Source organism: Ranitomeya variabilis, chromosome 6, assembly GCF_051348905.1.
Source record: "Ranitomeya variabilis isolate aRanVar5 chromosome 6, aRanVar5.hap1, whole genome shotgun sequence".
Lineage (NCBI taxonomy): Eukaryota > Metazoa > Chordata > Amphibia > Anura > Dendrobatidae > Ranitomeya > Ranitomeya variabilis.
The window spans coordinates 559,715,867-559,742,258 of NC_135237.1; the positions used below are offsets into that span (position 1 = coordinate 559,715,867).

Genomic DNA, 26,392 nt, shown 5'->3' on the forward strand with positions numbered 1-26,392 from the left:
GAGCTGTGACATCACCTATTGTGAATGGTGGATCCTGGGTTTTCTGATGACAGTTTCCCTCTAGTGATCATGGGAGCAGGGAAATCTGTGTCACTCGTCTCCAGTCTGAATGGCTGACAACAGGGAGCGATAGCCTGTATTCACCCATCCGATGGTTCTTCCCTCTCAAACCTAAATTGACTGATAAAAGAGACAATAGCTCCCCTCCCCCCGCACAACCATTAGGGAGGCTGATAAATATCATGTAATATCAAGAAATAGTCATTTTTACAGCGGAAGTGAAAAACCTGATGATGTAATTTGCAGATCTCACGCCTGACATTGGAATAATAGTGATCTATTAAGCACCTGCGGAGCATCGCCCGCGCTCCCCCATGATGCATTGCGCCCTGTCAGGTGCTCGCTGCTGGTTTTCAGCCCAGAAATGATGTCGAAAACGTAAATGAGGAAACAGATTGTTCCCCGAGTCAGAGAGACATTTACTGAGCGTGGAGACAGAAGGAATGGGGCGATTATAGGCGTTATAACAGGACACGGCGCGGGCGCAGAATAAACCAGCAATGCCCTATATAGGACACCAGGAAGCACCAATAGTGGAATAGGGCTGCACTGCAATACCAGCCACAGCCTGTAGATGGAGGTGGCGCTGTTATTCTTCAATAATCTAGTACCACCGATCCCCAACAGCTATAATTGAATCCCAGAGGTGCGAGTAGACCGCTGCGCCATGTTTATCCTGCAGGGGGCAGTACAGCTCAAAAAGAATACAAAAAAATCTATAATGTGACCCTGCAATAAAAAAGGGGGGGGGGGTCTTTACGAAAACGCAGCAATGTTCGTATATTTGTCCGCCGTTGATGCCCACAGGCTGACCAGTGCCAGAATCAGGCGTGACTGTGGCACCAGAGGGGTTAACAGTTACAGTGAAAACTCAATGAAAAAAGCGCGTCTATAATGCACGCCTCGTTCAGTGTTCGTTAGGGCATGTTCACATGCGGCGTCTTGGCTGAAAAATTCATATAAAAACTGCTTCTAAAAGGCTTTTTGGTGCTGGATCAATGTTTTTTTTTTCTGTTTTGAACTATAGTATGGGGTGATGCAAAAATGCCAACAAAAAAAAAAAAAAAGCGCTATAAAAATTGCAAAAAAATTCCACTTTTGCCACAATTTACACATGAAAAAGCCACCCCGGAATCCATGTAATAAGGAATGTGAGAAAAAAACGTTACATGCGCACCGTCGAAGCGTTTTCTCATTTAAATGGATGGAACAGACAAAGTAGAAGCATTTTCTTAATGTGGATTTTGGAGTCAAAAACATTTAAAAAATTCCACTATAACAAACCCTTAGAAAAAGCATCAAGTCAATGTTTTGGCAGTGGCACATTTTCCACATGTAAATCGTAACATATGCATTTTTGCTTTGTTTTTTATGTTTTTTTGTGAGCTTTTTTCAATGAAAAACATGCCATTAATATGGGCTGTAACTGTTTTTTTGGCATGATTTCACTGGAAAAAAGCTCGCCAAAAAAAACCCAAACATAAAACACACACATCAAAACCGTAAAGAAAATGTGCAATTTTTAATTCATTTTTTTAAAACCATTTTAAAGAGTTTTTTTTTTTAGGTTATAGAATCCATGTGCGAAAATAAACTTTTAAAGAAGCTTTAAAAAAAAAAAAAAAAAATGTCAGGAGAAGTGAGTAATGGTGGCCGTGGTCTTGTGATGCTAAATTATACGATGGCGTCAGGAGACCACGGCGGTCGCCCATTAGAACTTGTTATTTTTTAGATTTTATTTTGATTTTTTGGAGAGAATAAAAGAAAAGGTCAAAAAGCTTTTTCTACGGGCAGAGAGTCGAGAAGTGAATTTCCACCAGATTAGAAGCCGAAGTATCAGGACGCCGTGCTCTGTCTTGGGCTTCACCGGCTCATCCTCTCGGACCCTTCGTAGGGATGTTCCCACCTTCTAGAGGGATGTCTCTAGGACATGCCATAGCTTTAGGATTACCGGCCAGACCGTCGTCCATCTATTGTGTCTGGGGCCCCTAATTTATCTCTCCCGACTCCTCCATACACAGGAGCCGTTCACTCCGCTGAGCGCTTCCTTGTCCTCTACGATAGAGCCGCTGCCGGACTTCCCTGATGGCGGCCTACTTAATGAGAACCAAAGGCTCGGCAATCCAAAACTGGACGTGTTGGATCCTCGACATAATCTGCTGGATGAGACTCGCGAGGCACCAAAACATATCAGGCTGTCAGTCGAGCTCGAGGACACCATTGATCTTGACCAAATCCCTACCTTGCAGGAGCCTCCACCATGCTTCACTGTTCCTGCAGACCCTCATCATTGTGCCGCTCTCCAGCCCTTCGGGAACAAACTGTCTTCTGTTCCAGCCTAATATTTTACATTGTGACTCATCAATCCAGAGACCTGCTGACATTTTTCTGGTTCCCATGTTTTTGTGAATAAGTGAGTGACTTGGCTTCCTTTCCATGTGGAAAGTTTTGTTTTTTGTCCATTATTTTCCCATGAAGACCACTTCTGGCCAAAGACTAGTTGGGTGTAGCTGGTCCCACTGGCAGCTGCCAGTTCTGAGTTGATGGCACTGCTGGACATCTTCCGATTTTGAATGCGCTCAGGCTTGCCATGGTGCCTGTCCTGTGTCATAACTGTTTTCCACAACCTCACCTAGGTCGCAGAGTTTGTCTGTTCGTCACCCAGTTTTAAGCCTCGAACACAGCTGTTTGTTTGATGATTGCGTTTCGACCTAAATATCAAAATCATCATTGTCTCTTGTTTGCTGATTGTTAATTGATGCAAATAAACTATTAACACTTCTATTTCTGAACGTTTCTTACTTTGCGGTGTTTTCCCCACCTGCCTACAACTGCTGTTGATGCCACTTTAAAGCCAAGCTACTTATCAATCAGTTTACTGCCGGGATACTGACGCCATCATTCCATGGACGTTCCGATCATCGCACGTCTCCGGTCACAAGGATTTAATGTCATCTCCTGACTCCCAACCCCGGGCCCCCGGGCCACCAGGACGACATATATAGGATATCCTCATGACAGGGGTAAGGTTTCCACACATGTCTGACTACTTAACATTCCTGACACCCCCGCCGCAAACACTGGAGATTACTGGGCCTCGCTAAGTAGAAAGAACTGGATCAGAGCGGAGGTGGGGGTCAGTAAGACCCCAAACTGGATCAGAGCGGAGGTGGGGGTCAGTAAGACCCCGAACTGGATCAGAGCGGAGGTGGGGGTCAGTAAGACCCCGAACTGGATCAGAGCGGAGGTGGGGGTCAGTAAGACCCCGAACTGGATCAGAGCGGAGGTGGGGGTCAGTAAGACCCCGAACTGGATCAGAGCGGAGGTGGGGGTCAGTAAGACCCCGAACTGGATCAGAGCGGAGGTGGGGGTCAGTAAGACCCCGAACTGGATCAGAGCGGAGGTGGGGGTCAGTAAGACCCCGGTGCCGTCCGCTCCTCCAGGATTCTGTTTACCCCATAAATGTCCTTCCAGTGACAGGTGGCCGCTCTGCAGACCGAGGACCACGCGGAGGGGAAACAACGAGGCCAGAGAAGACTCTCCCCTATTTAACCTGCAACATCTCCAAAAATGTATTAGGCAAGTAGATTAGGGATAATTTCCCAAGTGATCAACAGATTCCTACAGATCCGGTAGCCGAGTCCCCTAGAGATCAGTCGATTCCTACAGATCCGGTAGCTGAATCCTCGGGTGATCAGTCGATCCTTACAGATCCGGTAGCTGAATCCCCTGGCGATCAGTCAATTCTTACAGATCCGGTAGCTGAATCCTCTGGTGATCAACAGATTCCTACACATCTGGTAGCTGAATCCCCTAGCGGTGAATTCCTACAGATCCAGTAGCTGAATCCTCTGGTGACCAACAGATTCCTACACATCTGGTAGCTGAATCCCCTAGCGATCAGTCGATTCCTACAGATCCGGTAGCTGAATCCTCTGGTGATCAGTCGATTCTTACAGATCCAGTAGCTGAATCCCCTAGCGATCAGTCGATTCTTACAGATCCAGTAGCTGAATCCCCTAGCGATCAGTCGATTCCTACAGCTCCCGAAACTGAATCCCCTGGCGATCAATTTCTACAGATCCAGAAGTTGAATCCTCTGGTGATCAACAGATTGCTAGAGATCCACTATCTGAATCACCTGGAGATAAATTTATTCCTACAGATCCAGCAGCTGAATTGATTACTGCCAATCCAAATGCTGAATTCCCTGGTGATCAATTGATTCCTACAGATCCAGCAGCTGTATTCCCTGGCGATCAAAGGTTAATAAGTCATAGGCAGGATTGCGCCTGTAGAAATGGATCTACTGCTGGGTTAGATCCGGTAGCTGAATCCTTTGGTGATCAGTAGATTCCTACAGATCCGGTAGCTGAATCCCCTAGTGATCAGTCGATTCCAACAGATCCGGTAGCTGAATCCCCTGGCGATCAGTCAATTTCTACAGATCCAGAAGTTGAATCCTCTGGTGATCAAGTTTTCTAGAGATCCACTAGCTGAATTCCCTGGTGATTGATTCCTACAGATAGATCCAGCAGGGGTATTCCCTGGCGATCAAGGGTTAATAAGTCATAGGCTGGATTGCGCCTGTAGAAAGGGATCTACTGCTGGGTTAGAGCTGGGCAGATTTGCGGGCCCTTGTTGGTCACAGCCTGCAGGTCTAGAGCCCCACTAACCTCTTACCTATGGGCCTCCGCCGCTCCCTCTGATTATCCGGCGAGGTGTGCCGCCATTACATCATAGTGGAGGTCCCAAACAAGAACTCCTGATAGGGCCACAGCACAGGGGCCTGCAGATCACAGCGCGCGCCCCTTTAAGGTCATCTGTAATTTGCTCACAGGGACTTGAAACATTTTGATTTGTAAACCTGCACAAATGTTCTAGATGGAAATGTGCAGATGTAGCAGAGCCGAGTGTGTGATCAGTGTTATATGTGCAGATGTAGCAGAGCAGAGTGTGTGAACCAGGGGTTATATGTGCAGATGTAGCAGAGCCGAGTGTGTGATCAGTGTTATATGTGCAGATGTAGCAGAGCTGAGTGTGTGATCACAGTAAGTTATGTGGAGATGTAGCAGAGCCGAGTGTGTGATCAGTGTTATATGTGCAGATGTAGAAGAGCCGAGTGTGCGATCAGTGTTATGTGTGCAGATGTAGCAGTGCCGAGTGTGTGATCAGTGTTATATGTGCAGATGTAGAAGAGCCGAGTGTGCGATCAGTGTTATGTGTGCAGATGTAGCAGAGCTGAGTGTGTGATCAGTGTTATATGTGCAGATGTAGAAGAGCCGAGTGTGCGATCAGTGTTATGTGTGCAGATGTAGCAGTGCCGAGTGTGTGATCAGTGTTATATGTGCAGATGTAGCAGAGCCGAGTGTGTGACCAGAGTAAGTTATATGTGCAGATGTAGCAGAGCCGAGTGTGTGACCAGAGTAAGTTATATGTGCAGATGTAGCAGAGCGTGTGATTACAGTAAGTTATATGTGCAGATGTAGCAGAGCCGAGTGTGTATTCACAGTAAGTTATATGTGCAGATGGAGCAGAGCCAAGTGTGTGACCAGAGTAAGTTATATGTGAAGATGTAGCGGAGCTGAGTGTGTGACCATAGTAAGTTACATGTGCAGATGTAGCAGACCCGAGTGTGTGTGATCACAGTAAGTTATATGTGCAGATGTAGCAGAGCTGAGTGTGATCAGAGTAAGTTATATGTGCAGATGTAGAAGAGCCGAGTGTGTGACCAGAGTAAGTTATATGTGCAGATGTAGAAGAGCCGAGTGTGTATTCACAGTAAGTTATATGTGCAGATGTAGCAGGGCTGAGTGCGTGATCAGTGTTATATGTGCAGATGGAGCAGAGTGTGTAATCACAGTAGGTTATATGTGCAGATGTAGCAGAGCTGAGTATGTGACCGCAGTAAATTATATGTGCAGATGTATCAGAGCCGAGTGTGTGACCGCAGTAAGTTACATGTGCAGATGTAGCAGTGCCGAGTGTGTGATAACAGTAAGTTATCTGTGCAGATGTAGCAGAACTGAGTGTGTGATCACAGTAAGTTATCTGTGCAGATGTAGCAGAACTGAGTGTGTGATCACAGTAAGTTATATGTGCAGATGTAGCAGAGCTGAGTGTGTGACCGCAGTGTTATATGTGCAGATGTAGCAGAGCCGAGTGTGTGACCGCAGTGTTATATGTGCAGATGTAGCAGAGCCGAGTGTGTGACCGCAGTGTTATATGTGCAGATGTAGCAGAGCCGAGTGTGTGACCGCAGTGTTATATGTGCAGATGTAGCAGGGCTGAGTGTGTGATCACAGTAAGTTATGTGGAGATGTAGCAGAGCCGAGTGTGTGACCGCAGTGTTATATGTGCAGATGTGGCAGAGCCGAGTGTGTGACCACAGTAAGTTATCTGTGCAGATGTAGCAGAACTGAGTGTGCGATAACAGTAAGTTACATTTGCAGATGTAGCAGAGCCGAGTGTGCGATCACAGTAAGTTATCGGCAGGTTATACGGAGCGACAGGTAACCGTGCCGCCATGTTCACTCCGCCATGAGTGAAAGGACTCATTCAGCTCTGCTACATCTCACCGCATGGTGTGACACTTAAGGAGCTGGGTATAAGTCGCTTTCCATTCAGTCATCACTTGGAGGAGCCGATCCGAGAATCCCGCAGAATTATATCGACTTACAAACATAAAAAAGAAAAGCAGAGAAGTAATAACACGAGATCTGGATTAGACGGACGCCACGCTCACCGAGAACTATGCTTAGGAAGCTTATGTGATTCCAGGAACGGGACAATGCAAAGTATTGAGCCCGAACCCGTGAGCAGAACGACGGCCACATAGCTAGAATTCCCCAAAGGGCAAAAAAAGAATTGCTTTGCAAAAAGCCTCAGCATAAAAAAAAAATAATCATATCTTAGCTGCAATACCAGACACAACCAGGGGGCAAGTGTGGCGCTGCTCCTGGAAAAAAAAAAGTTTTCTAATCCCAGACAATCCCTTTAATTTTTTATTGATATACCCTTTAAACACAGATATCCACTCCATAGTAAGACTTCTGTGACTCCAGCAAAGCAGTGGATTCAGAGGTAATACGAAACCCCCCGTCCTGTCTTGGACTTTGGCTCCTTCCACATGCTTTACACTGCAGCACTGCTCTATAAAGCACAGCTATGGCCGGTCATTTCTGCTTAATGGCATTAACTTGCAATCTAAAATCCCCCACCATTCTCATCAGTCACTGAGTGTTGCTTTACACTGCAGCTCTGCTTCATGTTGGCCACAGCTAGGATCAGATCCCTCAGCCGTAAAAAGCCAACATGACGCATTAGTGGCTCTTGTCCTCCGCATCGGGAGAATTCAATCATACAATTCAGATTTCTTACAGCGACCACCAGGGGGAGCTCCGTGAATTATATTATTGAGTACAGTGTATAATAATGGGCAGCAAGTGCCTCAGCTCCCTCTAGTGGTGGCTGCAGGAAGGACAAACGTCATTCTCTCTCTTGTGTGCACATAGCCTTTGGATATGTTCAGGTGCCCCTCCCATCCCCCCACGTTAGGAGTTTTAGTAGCAAAAACTCTCCAATTGAAATCTGTGGTTTTTGGAGTCTTTGCTCCAAAAACTACTGCTAAACTTTTTTTTTTTTTTTCAATCCGAGCCCACAAGGTATCCGAGCCCAAAAATTATCCGAGCCCAAAAATTATCCGAGCCCAAAAATTATCCGAGCCCAAAAATGATCCGAGCCCAAAAAATAAGCCTGAAATTAACAGTAAGGTTTTGTGCACACAGAGAGTTTTCAAAGTGGTCAAAAATTGCCAAATTTTTAATCTGGAATAGTTTTTGAGTTTTTCATTTTATTAAAAAGTTTTGAAGAGTTTTTGAATCATTTTTTTCCTTGAACTTTTAATTATAGAGTGCCCAGATTAGACTACAGCAGCTTCCGTCAGGAGACGCCCCTAAGAAATTAAAAAAACAAAACAAAAAACAAAGTGTGCATGTTATTAAAAAAAGGCAAACTTTTTGGTTTAAGCATAAAATATATATAAATGTCATGAGCTGAAATGTGAATGAGGAATAAATTAAGTTTGATATTTTTTTTTTACAAGAATTGTACAAAAAAATGAAGAAAAAAAATAAAACAATTACGGTAAGTTATTTTACTGAATTCAGTCCAATTTAGGTCTTAATTTTTCCTCTTTAAACAGCAACACAAACCCCCCAAAATTTAGAGCTTCCCCCCATGAAAAAAAAAAAAGAAAACCAACACTTTTCAATTTAATAATAAACTCCAGTGCCATTTATTTTATTCCGAAATCTCCAATACATGGGCATAATCAAAGTGTTAAAAGACACAAACTCCTCGATTGGACAAAGTCGTCCTAGAAGAAATTTTCTTTTTTTTTTAAATTACAAAAAAAAAAAAATTTCTTCAACAGTCACAAGAAATCCTCTGGTCGGCCATTTTTTTTTTTTTTAATTTTTGTTTTACAGAATACGTCGTCATTCATCTTGTAGAACACGTGATGTGTATAAAAGTGATTCTGTTACATACAGCGTCACAACCGTTTTATTATTTCTACCAAGCTCAATACCGAAAAATCTAAAAAAAAAAATCTATATATATAAAAAAAAAAATAAACATCAGCACTGAGCTCCCGACACTCATCCGAATGGCGTGCGCTGTGACCGGTGCGAAACGACGGCTGGTGCACAACCCTCTGCAGGAAGAGGTAGATTGGACCTGTAAATACAAGTGCGATACAAAGCAGGCGCTGCAGAGTTACGGTTATGGAACCACCGTCAGAATCGGTTTTATATATTTTTTATACATTTTTTTTTTTTTTTACTTTCTTTAAGTTACCCTTCGAGTTCATACAGTCATGAAGGAAACCCCTTTTGCGAAAGTAGATAGAGGAAAAAAAAAAAAAATGTAACAGACATTTTGTACATGTGAGTCACAATCTTCATATTAAAAGTTCTCAAAAGTTTTATAAGTTTTTTTTTTTCTTTATACCCTCACAGATAATCTGACCTTACGCCCCTCCTCTCAACCCTTGTCCATCTGTGACTTAAAGGCTACTGTGACCACCCCCCAAAAAAAGTGTACCCCCCAAAAAAAAAACCTTCAGTCAGCGAGCGCAGATTTACAGGATGCAAAAAAATAAAAAATAAATAAAAATCTGATCTTATTTTTACAAAGTGTTTAGAAATTGATTGAGCAGATGCCAAATCCACATTTTTTTTTTTTTTAATCTCCCCGTTGTGGTTGCTGGCGGCACTTCCAAATTTTTTATTTATTTTTTTTAAAGATAATTCGAAGACGAAAATCTTGTGAAATGGATCGAGCTCGAGAGGAGAAGCGGCATAGTAAGGCTCGGATGTGTCAGGCGCTTCCTATAGTGTGTGCACATGGTCCGATGGGACAAGATTAGTAACCAATGCACCCTTTATCCACAAGGGGGCAGCAAAAAGGAAAAAAAGACAAAATATACCAGACGCATCTGATCTCCTTCACATGGGCGGTATCTGCTGGTAGGGGAATATCCGGCGTTCATCTGCCAGAATTAACCCTGTGTATGCTATTGCTGGTACTTCTAGTACTGGCGGATTTCAGTCAGTTGATGGCTGGAGGAAGCTGCGGACTTCATGGCAGAAGCTCGTGTTACGGAGGAGGGGGATGGGGCGCCCGTGTGAGAGCTTTGGCAATGAGTCTGGGCGTCTACATGATGCAGCACTTGTTTTTGTGGTTGTGAGGGTCCTTGAATCGTAGTCTCTGCTTTGGCCGGTATTTTTCCAGGTACGTCAGTTGTTTGCTGTTGATGGCGCCTCTGCGCTTTCTGCAAGTGAAACACATGGCGGTCACTGAGGAGGAGAAGTGACCTTCGTACAAGAGCAGCGAAGTGAAGGGGGCGATATTACAAAAGAAGACATGGCACAAGCTGCATAGCGGGAGGGGCAGGAGAGAAGGAAAGGGCCGGGCGCGACACAAGGAAAGGGCCGGGCGCGACACAAGGAAAGGGCCGGGCGCGACACAAGGAAAGGGCCGGGCGCGACACAAGGAAAGGGCCGGGCGCGACACAAGGAAAGGGCCGGGCGCGACACAAGGAAAGGGCCGGGCGCGACACAAGGAAAGGGCCGGGCGCGACACAAGGAAAGGGCCGGGCGCGACACAAGGAAAGGGCCGGGCGCGACACAAGGAAAGGGCCGGGCGCGACACAAGGAAAGGGCCGGGCGCGACACAAGGAAAGGGCCGGGCGCGACACAAGGAAAGGGCCGGGCGCGACACAAGGAAAGGGCCGGGCGCGACACAAGGAAAGGGCCGGGCGCGACACAAGGAAAGGGCCGGGCGCGACACAAGGAAAGGGCCGGGCGCGACACAAGGAAAGGGCCGGGCGCGACACAAGGAAAGGGCCGGGCGCGACACAAGGAAAGGGCCGGGCGCGACACAAGGAAAGGGCCGGGCGCGACACAAGGAAAGGGCCGGGCGCGACACAAGGAAAGGGCCGGGCGCGACACAAGGAAAGGGCCGGGCGCGACACAAGGAAAGGGCCGGGCGCGACACAAGGAAAGGGCCGGGCGCGACACAAGGAAAGGGCCGGGCGCGACACAAGGAAAGGGCCGGGCGCGACACAAGGAAAGGGCCGGGCGCGACACAAGGAAAGGGCCGGGCGCGACACAAGGAAAGGGCCGGGCGCGACAGAAGGAAGGCACAAAGGGGCTTGGCAGGAAGGAAAGCAGAAAGGGGATTGGTGGGACAGAAGGAAGGGGCTTGGGGGGGACGGAAGGTAGGCAGAAAGGGGCTTGGTGGGATGGAAGGAATAAGGCTTAGCGGGAAGGGACTTGGTGGGATGGAAGGAAGAAACAAGAGAAGGAAGCAAAAAAAGGGGAAAAAGAAAGGGAAAGTTGGGGAAGGAACAAAAGGAAGGGTGAAGTGTGATGAAGTAAAGAATAAGCGTGGAATGGGCAAAGTGAGGAAAATAGACCAGGAAGTTGGGAAATGAGGGGAAAGAGGCAGGAAAAGGATGGTGAAGTAAAGACATGGAAATTACAAAAAAAATAAAATAATAATAAGGCGAGAAGAAGGGAAAACACTTACTGCCGAATAAACTGAATGGCATCTTCATACTTCATCCCGCTCTCGATGAGTGCCAGAGCAACCAAGACAGGAGCCCTAAAAAACAAACCAAGAGTTACTCTCTCATGTGGGGTCTTCATTACAGACTTTTCTTCACAGCTTCACACTCTGCAGTGAATATCTGCTGCCCGTGTGCGGCCGCCCATTTTGTATCTCTAATTTTGGGAACATGGATATAAATTTCAAGTCTTCCAAATTGCTCCTTGCAGATGGCGGCCAATGTGCTGCGCTGGGTCCTAGAGCCCGTAGTCCAGTTTGGGTCGGAGTCTAAAGACACTGACAGAGGATCTGACGCCCGAGCTCAATTTTCACCTTAAATTCTCTTTTGGACGTTCAGCCCCAAGATCTCTATGGGGGTTCACCGTGACCTTGTGTTCAGTATTCCGGTCTATTTCTATCCTCAGATGTTCTGGCACGGAGCCCGAGAACCGCCGTCCTTTCTATGGCCAAAGTAAAGTGCCGCGCCCCATCGGAGAACCCGTCTGCGGAGTCCGAGATTTGACAAATAGACCCCAAAGGGATCATTCATTATGGGCTCACGCTGACCTCCGCTGCGGCGCGTCTCTGGCTATAGTCCGAATACTGGAGGTTTCGTGGGTCAGTAGATAAGCAGCCCCCATAACACAGTATTTGGCAGAGCTCAGATTCTAGGGATGCACAGACAGGCGCCAAGGGTCCACAGAATTCTTGAGGATTTCCACCCAGAACAAGAGACATGTATACAAGAAGGTCTCATTGCGACTGAGATTTGCCAACATCAGCTTGCTGATGGTTTCCACTTCAGACCAGAGTACAGAGCCGCGGTCCTCACCTGCCCAAACCGGCTACGCAGTGCACGGCCACGCAGCAGCCAGGATCTTCACAGAATTTAGCTTTGAGCAAGTTCAGCCAATCGTCCACGATCTTGCTGGGAGGCGGCGCGCCATCATCGAAAGGCCAGTCCTACAAAACAAGAATCACCGTTCAGCACAAAAAAGAGAAAAAAAAATCAACGACAGCAACACAATATTGTGAGGTCTCCCGCTTTCTGTAACCAGTCGGCTGCTCTCTCCCCCCTCTCACAGCATTTACTCTCACAGAAGCTGCATCCCCCTCCTCCTTTCTTCTAATTTGCTTTGTGCTAGTTGGATTTTTTAAAGACTGAAATAATTTCTCTTGCAGATTACATGTTAAGAAACTAAAAAGGACAGAAGGAAACTCCCCTAGAAGTTTGTGATGTCTGCTGCGACAGTTTTGGGTGGGAGATGATGTGGTGGAAAGTGAAGGAATTCACAGGAAATCGGTCTCTCCCACCGCACAGCTGAGAGCGCAAAATAATGGAAGTGGAGTCTTCCAGGAATAACGCCTCTTACATCCTTCAGTCCCAGAAACAATGGGGAACTCTGGAGTCTCAAGTTATCACCTCCAGAGAACACGCGACTTTCTGCAATAGCGGCAGAGGACAGAACAAACAATCCTCATTACCCTGCAGAAGCTCCTGGCAGGCCGACCCCGGGAAACCAGCTGGCGACTGACACAAGCCTCCTGGCCAATGCCCTGAGCAGACAAGATGGCCGGCATCACCCGAGATCAAAGGGACTGTCGCTACTGGCAGCTGAGCATCATTCCCGCCAAGAAGAGATGGCTGCGGCGTGGATAAGCAGCTCATTTACTGCAGCGCAATGCTCAGACCAATGGCCTCCAGGAGTCGTCACTGGAGCAGAAGGCCGAGAAGGCAGCAACATGGCCACAGATGTGATGAGCGCTGGAAGATGGCCACAGCCACCGGAGAACAAGCCAATGATAGGGCAAGGTGCTCGGGCCCTGGCGGACAGGCTGGTGGACATGGTGCTGGCAGGTGAGAGGCACAGGAAGGTGGCCACGACCCCCAGCAGACAAGATAATGGCCGGGAAGGTGCTCGAGCCCTCTAGGGCAGGTTGGTGGCCGTGCTGCTGGAAAGTGAGAAGATGGCCATAACCCCCACCGACACTACAGGGGGCCAGCCAACCCTCCGCCGGCCACAGCCAGGCAACCCTCCGCCGGCCACAGCCAGGCAACCCTCCGCCGGCCACAGCCAGGCAACCCTCCGCCGGCCACAGCCAGGCAACCCTCCGCCGGCCACAGCCAGGCAACCCTCCGCCGGCCACAGCCAGGCAACCCTCCGCCGGCCACAGCCAGGCAACCCTCCGCCGGCCACAGCCAGGCAACCCTCCGCCGGCCACAGCCAGGCAACCCTCCGCCGGCCACAGCCAGGCAACCCTCCGCCGGCCACAGCCAGGCAAACCTCCGCCGGCCAAAGCCAGCCAACCCTCCGCCGGCCAAAGCCAGCCAACCCTCCGCCGGCCAAAGCCAGCCAACCCTCCGCCGGCCAAAGCCAGCCAACCCTCCGCCGGCCAAAGCCAGCCAACCCTCCACCGGCCAGCCATGTATGGGGTGTGGGAGATGTCGGGTGCCCGGGATTATGCCTGTGCCGTCCTCGGGGCCTCATTAGTGGAGGCCGGCATCAGCGGGAGCTCGGCTATTTATGGTGTCCCTGTACACAGGCGAGCGGCTGAGCAGGAGATAAGGGACATTACTGGGATTTCACAGCCGTCTCATGAGCCATGAAGATCGGGCTCTCTCCCTTTTCTCTTGAAAGTGTATTTGGGCTTCGTCCGAATATCTGCTGATCTGGGCCGGTCGCCCGGTTCAGAGGACGGAATATGTGGAGGATTAATAAGAGGCGGAGGCTTTTATAGAGCGAGGCCGCACGACTCTTCCTGGAAGGCTTCTCTGCTGAAGGGCAACAGACTGGAAAATCGCCCATCAGCAAACAGGCGGCACTGCCAAGTATGCCATCCAGGAATCTGCGCAGAGCCTGGCACTGGGCACACGGACACCAGCTGTCACACAGCTTTTCTACAGTCCTGCACGGCTAATCTAAGGGACAGATATGGGCCTGTGTCCAACACGGCGGCCATGAGCATACAGGACACGGGGGCCAAACCCTAAGGGTCAAGAAACAAGTGCGGGGGAGTAAAGCTCTGTCCTGGGGGGCAGAAAAAGGGGCACTGGGAGCTCTGCCACATTGATCATCACAAAACAGAAATAACCAAGAAAGCGCGGCCCCGCCGGCGATGAGATTACATAACGGCACGAGGGCCCTCGAGTCACAACAGAGCGGAGTGTAAAGTTTCCACCGCCTCGTCCTTCAGCTATTTCCAGCTCTTCTAATCAGCGCCGACAAACGGAAAACGCGCTACCTATCAAAGCGCAGAACGCGGGGAGAAAAACAAAAAGCCCAAAATATAAAAAAAAAAACATGGAAAATAAAATGTAGGAAAAAAAAAAAATAGAAAAAATAAATAAATTAAAAATTAGAAATAGTTTTTTTTTCTTAGTACTGATGCAATGTTTCAAAAATAAACATTGAAAAAAAATTAAAATAAAATTGGAAAAGCAAAAGACTAAAAAAATAAAAATATATGGAAGTAAATATTTCTATGTACATATTTCTATATATTAATATTAAAAAGTTAAATAAAACAACAAAAGAAAATAATTAAAAAAATAAAGATATATAAAGAAAATTATATATGTAAATATGTATAAATATTTACTTTATATATTTTTTGTCTTTTCTTTTGCCATTTTATTTTACTTTTTTTAATTTAATGTTTATTGGATAAAAAAAACAAACATACATATCTATTTCTGCTCTCAACCGCTCGCCGACACCGTTGTAGCGAGCTGGCGATAGGTTAGCGGTCCGCGATCTTACCATGACAGTGATGCCGTCTTTCTCCAGGGGGGTCTTGTCGTAGGTCACCTCGCAGACCCTCACCACCGTGGTGGCCCCGTACTTCTTCAGATCCTGGAAAAGAGACAGAAAACCGGACGTCAGATGGTGAAGGGGGCCGCCGGACCTCGCCGAGCACTGGGCCGCCGGACCTCGCCGAGCACTGGGCCGCCGGACCTCGCCGAGCACTGGGCCGCCGGACCTCGCCGAGCACTGGGCCGCCGGACCTCGCCGAGCACTGGGCCGCCGGACCTCGCCGAGCACTGGGCCGCCGGACCTCGCCGAGCACTGGGCCGCCGGACCTCGCCGAGCACTGGGCCGCCGGACCTCGCCGAGCACTGGGCCGCCGGACCTCGCCGAGCACTGGGCCGCCGGACCTCGCCGAGCACTGGGCCGCCGGACCTCGCCGAGCACTGGGCCGCCGGACCTCGCCGAGCACTGGGCCGCCGGTGGGTTTTACATCTACCTGGGAAGACGTCTTACTCCTTCCAACAAATGTAGCAGAGCGGCCACTGTTTCCATCTCGAGTGTTACTTACATAGGACTGCACATAATTCCGTAGGGGGACAAGAATTCACTACAATGGCAACCAGGGATCTACAGGCCCCCAAAATTCCATCACCGCCGATCACTCGTGATGCACAGGGAGGAGGAGTGCAGCAGCGGTGGTCGGATGGGGCGAACCGGAGCAATTTGCATTTGCAAAATCCAAAAGTCAATACATGCAAATTGAGGATTTCAGCTCCGGAAACAATGACTGGACGGTTTGTTGCAGGGCACAGAGTAAATACGAGCGTCATACATTACATCCATCGGAGGCGCTGGCCGGAGGAAGTCATTAAGGACAGGCAGGGGGCGGGTTAGGAACTAATCGTTGGAGCAGGGCCGCCGCCATACTAATCACTCCCCTTCCTGCCACCTTGCGGTCCGGACCTCCTCCTCCGAGGTTCCTGCGCGGCACCGCCTGACAACATGCAGCAACCTACGGGACCTGGAAGCTAAAGGCCGGAGCTGCTGCGCGCGACAGCGGGAGGAAGAAGGGGACCGGACGGAAGGCGGGCATTTTTATTTTTCTGGCGCCAACTCTTGGCTGCACAGGGTTAATCCGGACTGTGAACACGGCACGATTAATCGCAGAACCTTCTGCCGCGGTCGGATGATAATTCGCCTTTTTTTTGTGTTCTCCAAATCCAATTTATTTTTAGTCTTCGTCCGTTTAGGTTCCCAAACATCCTATAAAGACGAGCGCTGCGCTTGGAAGACGTCCACCCCGCGCTCGGGGACGGCAGCCGCCACAAAAATAGCTCGGTGCGGCCCGCTGCCAAGTCCTTGACTGCGCACATGGCGAGGAGCGCAGCACTGGAGCTTACAGCATTAACCTAATACCTGGCACCTTAGCCTCAACACTCCAGTTACACCCGAAGCTGCTGCCAAGCTTGCAGCTTTGAGTCTGTGCTGACAGCTTACACTCGGCGCTCCTGCCTTTTACAATAAGAGCCGCCGCGTAGTTTTACCGATCTAGGAGCCACTTCTCCCCGTTGCTTCCTGAACTCAACATTCACTCTGCATCACTGATAAAATCTGAAAGACTTCCAGTTCACTGAGGAATCACATTACAGCTGCCGACTAAAACCTATATACAGGGGGGGGGTGAAGGATGAGAAGCAGAGTGACTGTGGTGCTGCTGCTTTCTAGTGTTTTATCCACAGTTACACTGTTCAATACTGCTGTACAATTTCTTCCATGCAGCCGCTTTCTATTGTTTTTCCCACCCCAGCGCTGGATTTACATCTATACTGCTCAGTACTGGTGTATCATGTCCTCCATGCTGCTGCTTTCTAGCGTTATCTCAAACAAAATCTGCATTCATAGCTACACTGCAGTACAGTGTTCTCCAGGCTGCGATCTAGTGTTTTAGGTCATCCTAGAGCTGTAATCACATCTATGTAGCTCAGTACTGTTGCATAATATCTTCCATGCTTCTGTTTTCTAGCGTTTTCTCTCCCATCTGTATTCACAGCTACACTGCTTAATGCTGCTGCACTTTGATACACAGGTACATATCTCAGCACTGCTGTAGAATGTCCTACATATTGCTGAGAAGTGTGCCTGTGTATCTAGCTCCAGAGTAAGAAAAAAAACACTGCAAACCATCAGCATGGAGTACATTGTAGAGCAGTTATGAGCAGTGTAGATGTGAAGACAGCTCTAGAGGAGAGATAAAACACTAGAAAACAGAAGTATGTAGGACATTCTACAGCAGTGCTGAGGTTTTCTATTGTTGGATTCATATCTACACTTTCCTCCCTGCTGCTGCTTTGTAGTGTTTTATCTCTCCCCAGAGCTGGATTCACAGTTATACTGCTTAATACTGATGCATAATTTATTCCATGCTGATGGTCTCTACTGTTTTATCTCACTTTTCTAGCGATTTATCTCACCCCAAAACTGGATTCATATCTACATGGTCTCTACTGTTTTATCTCATTTTAGAGCTGTATACACAGGTACACATCTCAATACTGATGTACAATGTCCTACATACTGCTGTTTTCTAGCGTTTTATCTCACCCCAGTTCTGGATTCACATCTACACTGTCCTCCATGCTGCAGCTTTCTAATGTTTTATCGGTGCTGTGTATGGGAGAACACCATAACAGACAGAATCCCCCCACTAGCTCAGAGACAACTGAAAAGTGGAGACAGAATCTGCAAAGTTAATGCATGATACAAGTCATAGGTGGCAGGAAAAAAAAGCGTTACTGAAACAACAGGTAGACTTAAACAAGAAAATATCTCCTAAGGCTCCAACGCCGAATTAATGGAATGTAATTCTCGGTGAAAGTGGCGTATACAGGGTGAAACATCAACAAGGTGCGCCCGTCAGCCTTCACTCACCTCTATGAAGGTGTTCAGTGTGGCGTTTGTAGGGTTGTGGGTGATCAGGAAGCGCATGTTTTTGTAGCAGACTTCCACTGGAGCCGGGCGATTAATCCGAGCCATAGCGAAACGGTCAAGAGATACAAAGAGATAAAAACGTACAAAAAAAACCTAACACAAATATTGTGCAAAAAATCTTAAAAAAAACAACAAAACACCCAAACCAGCAAAGGGGTGGGGAGGTTGTATGGTAACAGCCCGTGTGCAAGGCTCAGGATCAATATCCAAACTTTCCAAAAGTTCTTAACACTTAGTTCCCGAGACTTTTCCTTCCGTATTGAAAAAAAAAATAAAAAATAAAAAATAAATCTTTGTGATGAGTCCTGGCAGCTCAGAGGAAAACAGATGATCCTTGTGGACCAATCACGTTACCCCATCTGGATAAACTGTGAATTTTACAGCCGGGACGGACTGTGACAGGAGACCAGGGTTCCAGAGACGCAAGAGTCTTCTGCTGGAGGAGAACTGTGCACAGAGGCCTCTAATGGTGTGCGCTGCCCGCGAGCCGGCTCCTGAGCAATGGGCAAAGCGTGAAATTCATGCGGAGAGGGGGTGTTGGGCGTGACAGTATTCAAAAGTGTTTTTCAGCAGCTCCATATATCTCCAAAGTCAGAACTGTAAGAGAAATAGAAAAAAAACAAAAAGTTAGGGACGAGGCATGTCCAATATTCACACTTTACAGCAGTCTGGAAAGCGAGAGGTTCAAAAAGGAAGTATGTGCTCTGCTGACATCTACAGGTCAATATGGACACCGCACGGGAAGTATATGCTCTACTGACATCTACAGGTCAATATGGACACTGCAGGGGAAGTATGTGCTCTGCTGACATCTACAGGTCAATATGGACGCTGCAAAGGAAGTATGTGCTCTGCTGACATATAGAGGTCATTATGGGCACTGCACGGGAAGTATGTGCTCTGCTGGCATCTACAGGTCAATATGGACACTGCACAGGAACTATGTGCTCTGCTGACATCTACAGGTCATTATGAACACTGCACGGGATGTATGTGCTCTGCTGACATGTGAAGTATGTGCTCTGCTGACATTAAAGGTCAATATGGACACTGCACGGGAAGTATGTGCTCTGCTGGCATCTACAGGTCAATATGGACACTGCACAGGAACTATGTGCTCTGCTGACATCTACAGGTCAATATAGACACTGCACGGGATGTATGTGCTCTGCTGACATCTACAGGTCAATATGGACACTGCACGGGAAGTATGGGCTCTACTGACATCTAGAGGTCAATATGGGCACTGCACGGGATGTATGTGCTCTGCTGGCATCTACAGGTCAATATCGACACTGCACAGGAAGTATATGCTCTGCTGACATCTACAGGTCATTATGAACACTGCACGGGATGTATGTGCTCTGCTGACATGTGAAGCATGTGCTCTGCTGACATTAAAGGTCAATATGGACACTGCACGGGAAGTATGTGCTCTGCTGGCATCTACAGGTCAATATGGACACTGCACAGGAACTATGTGCTCTGCTGACATCTACAGGTCATTATGAACACTGCACGGGATGTATGTGCTCTGCTGACATCTACAGGTCATTATGAACACTGCACGGGAAATAGGCGCTCTACTGACATCTAGAGGTCATTATGGACACTGCACTTCCACCTTTTACTCTTCGTGTCAGTGCTATGATGGCGATGCCAACCTGAAGAGTATTTATTTTAATTTTATATGTACGGTTTAAAAACTAACTCTTTCCGAGCACAGACCTTTTCAAAACTCCTGTACATGGCGTACGGCGGCACCATATGGCGGCACACCAGAGCCAGCGTTACACATGAACTCCTCCACGTATGTGGAGAACAGCACAAACCTTTTCGTTTAATGTGTGTGTGTGGGTGCACGTCTCCAGAAGCCAATCCCTCGCTGGTGGCAATAATTAGCACATCCAAAATTAGAAGACATTATGCCAAACATGTATCCATGAGAAACAGCAATGTATGGGGCAGTGAGCAGCCCTTACCCAGGTGGCACTATATGGCGGTACATTGGGATCAAAAAGTAACACATGGACCTCTGAAACAATGTAGCAAGAATAAACGGGCGATGATAAATAACTGGTAGTTATCCCGGGGTTTTGATTATGGCGATAATGGTTTCCAGGTTTCTGTGGTTTTCGTGCCACCAGTTTTTAAGACTGGCGACTTTAATTCTCTCTCCTGTTACCGAGCGTATTTTCTCTCGTGTGAATACATTTTTTTTTATTTCAGCATTTTTGGGGGGGGGGTGCAAGGTGAGCCCATAAAAGAAAGTGAAGTGTTATGTTTACGGTACAGGTTAATCAATTTTACAATTTCATGGATTATACCAGGGGCGCGGTGACACCAGATAGATTAGATGGCAAATACCTGTTGGCAGAGTAAATTTTATCTAAGAGCAGCATGTTGTAGGGACAGAGACCCCAATTCCAGCGATGTGTCACTTACTTAGCTGTCTGCTGTAGTTTTGATAAAAATCACTTAGCAGGAGATGATCACTGGGGGACTAGTAAACCTGCTGCCAGGTAACCTATCCCCGACCCCCAACGATTAGCAGCTTTTTGCCTATGCACAGTGTACAGCGTAAGCTGCCAATCACTGGCGTGGTTATACACACAAAGCCACCAATCACGGGTGTGGGTGGGGTTATACACAAAGCTGCCAGTGGTGTGGGCGGGGTTATACACAGAAAGCCGCCAACTAGTGGTTTGGGCAGGGTTACAAAATAATCTGCTGATCACGGGTGTGGGTGGAGTTATCAACAAAACTGCCAGTGGTGGGGGCGGGGTTATATACATTGCTGTCAATCAGTGGCGTGGGCGGGGTTATACAAAGCTCAGAATTCAGATCTGCAGCAGAGAAACCAGTGATTTATCAAAACGCCAGCAAGCAACCTGGAAAGTAACATCTGGAAGCAGGGTCTCTGTCCCTACATCATACAGCTCTCAGCACAGCCAGCACCCATGTCCCACTATGGGACCTGAGCCAAATACATACTGTGCCCACTGCTTGTGGAGTGGTCACACGGATTGCGGCCATGTAAAGGCTTTCAGTAGCCATGGGAGATTGCTCTCATCATTACTGATAGCAGCCACCATGCACGGGACGGGCCCAGCCAGCAGCCACCATGCACGGGACGGGCCCAGCCAGCAGCCACCATGCACGGGACGGGCCCAGCCAGCAGCCACCATGCACGGGACGGGCCCAGCCAGCAGCCACCATGCACGGGACGGGCCCAGCCAGCAGCCACCATGCACGGGACGGGCCCAGCCAGCAGCCACCATGCACGGGACGGGCCCAGCCAGCAGCCACCATGCACGGGACGGGCCCAGCCAGCAGCCACCATGCACGGGACGGGCCCAGCCAGCAGCCACCATGCACGGGACGGGCCCAGCCAGCAGCCACCATGCACGGGACGGGCCCAGCCAGCAGCCACCATGCACGGGACGGGCCCAGCCAGCAGCCACCATGCACGGGACGGGCCCAGCCAGCAGCCACCATGCACGGGACGGGCCCAGCCAGCAGCCACCATGCACGGGACGGGCCCAGCCAGCAGCCACCATGCACGGGACGGGCCCAGCCAGCAGCCACCATGCACGGGACGGGCCCAGCCAGCAGCCACCATGCACGGGACGGGCCCAGCCAGCAGCCACCATGCACGGGACGGGCCCAGCCAGCAGCCACCATGCACGGGACGGGCCCAGCCAGCAGCCACCATGCACGGGACGGGCCCAGCCAGCAGCCACCATGCACGGGACGGGCCCAGCCAGCAGCCACCATGCACGGGACGGGCCCAGCCAGCAGCCACCATGCACGGGACGGGCCCAGCCAGCAGCCACCATGCACGGGACGGGCCCAGCCAGCAGCCACCATGCACGGGACGGGCCCAGCCAGCAGCCACCATGCACGGGACGGGCCCAGCCAGCAGCCACCATGCACGGGACGGGCCCAGCCAGCAGCCACCATGCACGGGACGGGCCCAGCCAGCAGCCACCATGCACGGGACGGGCCCAGCCAGCAACCACCATGCACGGGACGGGCCCAGCTCTATACATCTGCACCAGACCATGTTTATATGCACAATAGCCCTCCACCAGGAGGACACCAGCGACTCTCTAGGAAGGTGGGACCCCTGTCGCTCTTATCGATTGGCTTAGACTGACCCCCTGGACTTCAGATGAGGTCTTTTATGATCCTCAGGCCTTACAGCATATGCGGATGAGATCTTTGGGTGCTAGTCTCAGCTGGCTCAGTGGTTAGCACTGTGTGGTGGCTCAGTGGTTAGCACTGTGGCCTTGCAGTGCTGTAGTCCTGGGTTCAAACCCCAACAAGGACAACATCTGCAAGGAGTTTGTATGTTCTCCCCATATTTGCGTGGGTTTCCTCCCACATTCCAAAGACATACTGATAGGGAATGTAGATTGTGAGCCCCATCGGGGACAGTGACGATAATGTGTGCAACCTGTAAAGCGCTGCGGAATATGTTAGCGCTATATAAAAATAAAGATTATTATTATTATTATTTTTGAGGTTGGGAATTGCAGCCGGTTCTGGGTTGAGTGTCCGTTGGGAAATTCAGGACGGCGGCCTTGGTCGTGCCCCCGGCCTCCTATCCGTGCCCCCGGCCTCCTATCCGTGCCTCTATAGTTAGACCCGTACTGATCACATGGACGCCCCGGGGTGACACACAGCAAAGCACATGTTTATCGGATGACTGACACCGGAGAGCAATAGCAGGATAGCACCCGGGTGACGCCACCATTTATGGCCGGCCTCACACAATGGCCCAGGCGTCACCGCTGCCATCACTATCGGTCAGTGACCTACATGGGTCGTCATCGCCCAGAGGGCTGCTCAGCAGTGAAGTGTTTGCTCCTCATGTTCGTGCCGGATTAGGCGGCTCCGCTGTGGGGGTGGGAAGGGGCGAGGACACTACACCTGGTGATCACCACAATAAGAGGGACAGACTGGCCAAACTGGTCACCTCCGGAGGAGGTGTGGACTCCTGACCCTCACAGCAGATGTCCAGGGACAGAAGGATGGAGCACTTGGATCCCGACATGCCCGATCCCTCTGTCCTCTGGGGAATCTGTATTGGGGGGTTGGGGGGTAGTAGTTCTTGGACAAGGTGAGTATGTGAATGGGGGTCAGGAGAAATAGCCCCCCTATACCAGTGCCCAGCTGGGTCTAATGGGGAGAAAGTGGCCGCCAGACACCTGGGCCACAGATCCGACTGCCCGATTATTATTCCTTCCCCTCATATCACCTGCCGGGGGTGAGAAATCCTCTGAGAAGACTAAAAAAAAAACTTTTAAAAAGTAATGGAAAAGTTTCTGTGCCATAGAAGCAAAGTCAAAACTCAACAAATCCCCACTCGTAGCGGCTTCTAAGGCTCTGTGCACACGATGCAGAGAACGCTGCGGATCCGCAGCAGTGTCCCATGAGTTTACAGTACAATGTAAACCTGTGGGAAACAAAAAACGCTGTGCCCATGCTGCGGAAACGCAGCAGTTTACACTCGGCAGCATGTCACTTCTTTCTGCGGATTCCGCAGCGGTTATACAGCTGCTCCAATAGAAAACCGCAGTGAATCCGCTATAAATCCGCAGCAAACCGCAGCGTTTCTGCCCTGCAGATTTATCAAATCCGCTGCGGAAAAATCCGCAGTGGACCATTATACGTGTGCACATGGCCTGAATCCACAGCAAAATCTGCAGCTCCTGGAGGAGTGTGGGGGAGAGATAAGAAAAGTTTAATCAAGAAAAAAAAAAAAAAATCAAAAAAAAAAATCAAAGGCACTACTCCCCTCCTCTGGCACTCTGGGGGTCCCTGTGCCCGCACCCCAGTGAGGACATTTCTTCCCATGTGGAGGTTGGGTTACAGACCTGGACAAGGTACCTGGGAAAGGGAGTCACCGGGGGAAAGCCCCCACTGCGCACCCCCCGGCTACATCCACACAATCCGGGGCGCACAGGAACCTGCTCAGGGTCACGAGGAGCACAGAAGGTGCCGGATTTACCTCCTGCTCGCTGCAGGCACAAGGAGCCGGATACAGTGTCACACTGGAGTCATCCCCTGATAACGTAGCGGCCCGGAGGGTCCCGACAGGTACAGCGCCTCCACAAGCCCGATTATAGAGGACCCCGCCCCAGTATAGAGGACCCCGCCCCAGTGTATATAGAGGACCCTGCCCCAGTATATATAGAGGACCCTGCCCCAGTATATATAGAGGACCCTGCCCCAGTATATATAGAGGACCCCGCCCCAGTATATATAGAGGACCCTGCCCCAGTGTATATAGAGGACCCTGCCCCAGTATATATAGAGGACCCTGCCCCAGTGTATATAGGGGACCCTGCCCCAGTGTATATAGAGGACCCTGCCCCAGTGTATATAGAGGACCCTGCCCCAGTATATATAGAGGACCCCGCCCCAGTATATATAGAGGACCCTGCCCCAGTGTATATAGAGGACCCTGCCCCAGTGTATATAGAGGACCCTGCCCCAGTGTATATAGAGGACCCTGCCCCAGTATATATAGAGGACCCCGCCCCAGTATATATAGAGGACCCTGCCCCAGTGTATATAGAGGACCCTGCCCCAGTATATATAGAGGACCCTGCCCCAGTGTATATAGGGGACCCTGCCCCAGTGTATATAGAGGACCCTGCCCCAGTGTATATAGAGGACCCTGCCCCAGTATATATAGAGGACCCCGCCCCAGTATATATAGAGGACCCTGCCCCAGTATATATAGAGGACCCCGCCCCAGTGTATATAGAGGACCCTGCCCCAGTGTATATATAGAGGACCCTGCCCCAGTATATATAGAGGACCCTGCCCCAGTATATATAGAGGACCCCGCCCCAGTGTATATAGAGGACCCCGCCCCAGTGTATATAGAGGACCCTGCCCCAGTGTATATATAGAGGACCCTGCCCCAGTATATATAGAGGACCCTGCCCCAGTATATATAGAGGACCCCGCCCCAGTGTATATAGAGGACCCTGCCCCAGTGTATATAGAGGACCCTGCCCCAGTATAGAGGACCCTGCCCCAGTATATATAGAGGACCCTGCCCCAGTATATATAGGGGACCCTGCCCCAGTATATATAGAGGACCCTGCCCCAGTATATATAGAGGCCGTATATTGTATATAGAGGACCCTGCCCCAGTGTATATAGAGGACCCTGCCCCAGTATATATAGAGGACCCTGCCCCAGTGTATATAGAGGACCCTGCCCCAGTATATATAGAGGACCCCTGCCCCAGTATATATAGGGGACCCTGCCCCAGTGTATATAGAGGACCCCGCCCCAGTATATATAGAGGACCCTGCCCCAGTGTATATAGGGGACCCTGCCCCAGTGTATATAGAGGACCCTGCCCCAGTGTATATAGAGGACCCTGCCCCAGTATATATATAGAGGACCCCTGCCCCAGTATATATAGAGGCCGTATATTGTATATACACACCTGGCCCCAGAAGTGGTTACGGGGGATGGTGGCGGTGCCGGTCTCCTCGTCAGGCGTGTGGAGGCTCCGCACAGAACCGGTCCCAGCTGCCCGCTCCTAGCACTCGCTGCTGACACCGTCACACACTGCTCCTCGCACTTGTAAGGCTCTTACAGTAACTAATCCCTACACAAATACGCTCGTCCTCCTCCTCCTCAGCGCTCAGGGCCATTGTGTGGATCCAGGTTGTCGGCAGCGCAGTCCGCGCTATCACACAGGGAATGTGCCCATTACACGAGCGCAGGACCCCCAGCTAATGTCACCAAGGGGCACTGCCTGCCCCCGGCCTGAAGGAGAGGACACGCTACTGCTCTCTGTTATCAGCCATTACTGGGGAGGTGACTGTAGGACAGGAGCCTGCAATCTATTACTCCCTGGTATCAGCCATTACCGGGGGAGGTGATTACAATCTATTACTCCCTGTTATCAGCCATTACCGGGGGAGGAGACTACAGTCTATTACTCTCTGTTATCAGCCATTCCTGGGGGGGGTGATTACAATCTATTACTCCCTGTTATCAGCCATTACTGGGGGAGGTGATTACAATCTATTACTCCCTGTTATCAGCCATTACTGGGGGAGGAGACTACACTATTACTCCCTGTTATCAGCCATTCCTGGGGGGAGGAGACTACACTATTACTCCCTGTTATCAGCCATTCCTGGGGGGAGGAGACTACACTATTACTCCCTGTTATCAGCCATTACTGGGGGAGGAGACTACAATCTATTACTCCCTGTTATCAGCCATTACTGGGGGAGGAGACTACAATCTATTACTCCCTGTTATCAGCCATTACTGGGGAGGTGATTACAGTCTATTACTCCCTGTTATCAGCCATTACTGGGGGAGGAGACTACAATCTATTACTCCCTGTTATCAGCCATTACTGGGGAGGTGATTACAGTCTATTACTCCCTGTTATCAGCCATTACTGGGGGAGGAGACTACAATCTATTACTCCCTGT

The 26,392-nt window shown here is 49.6% G+C and overlaps 1 protein-coding gene across 3 annotated transcripts in view; it reads right to left on the minus strand.

Moving 5' to 3' along the window:
• Positions 1–8,877: 8,877 nt before the first annotated feature.
• Positions 8,878–26,392, minus strand: part of PTP4A3 (protein tyrosine phosphatase 4A3) — a 46,938-nt gene continuing 29,423 nt past the window's right edge. For 2 of the 3 annotated variants that reach the window (XM_077271318.1, XM_077271321.1), the window contains exons 3-7: positions 17,850–18,506; positions 14,934–15,026; positions 12,005–12,135; positions 11,155–11,229; positions 8,878–9,895 (exon numbers count right to left, since the gene is read on the minus strand). In XM_077271318.1, the coding sequence (XP_077127433.1) occupies positions 9,778–9,895; positions 11,155–11,229; positions 12,005–12,135; positions 14,934–15,026; positions 17,850–17,954 (522 nt within the window). In that variant the 5' untranslated portion in view covers positions 17,955–18,506 and the 3' untranslated portion in view covers positions 8,878–9,777. Of the gene's footprint in view, positions 9,896–11,154; positions 11,230–12,004; positions 12,136–14,933; positions 15,027–17,849; positions 18,507–25,383; positions 25,524–26,392 lie in introns of those variants that run through there. The other variant, XM_077271322.1, reaches the window with a different exon arrangement.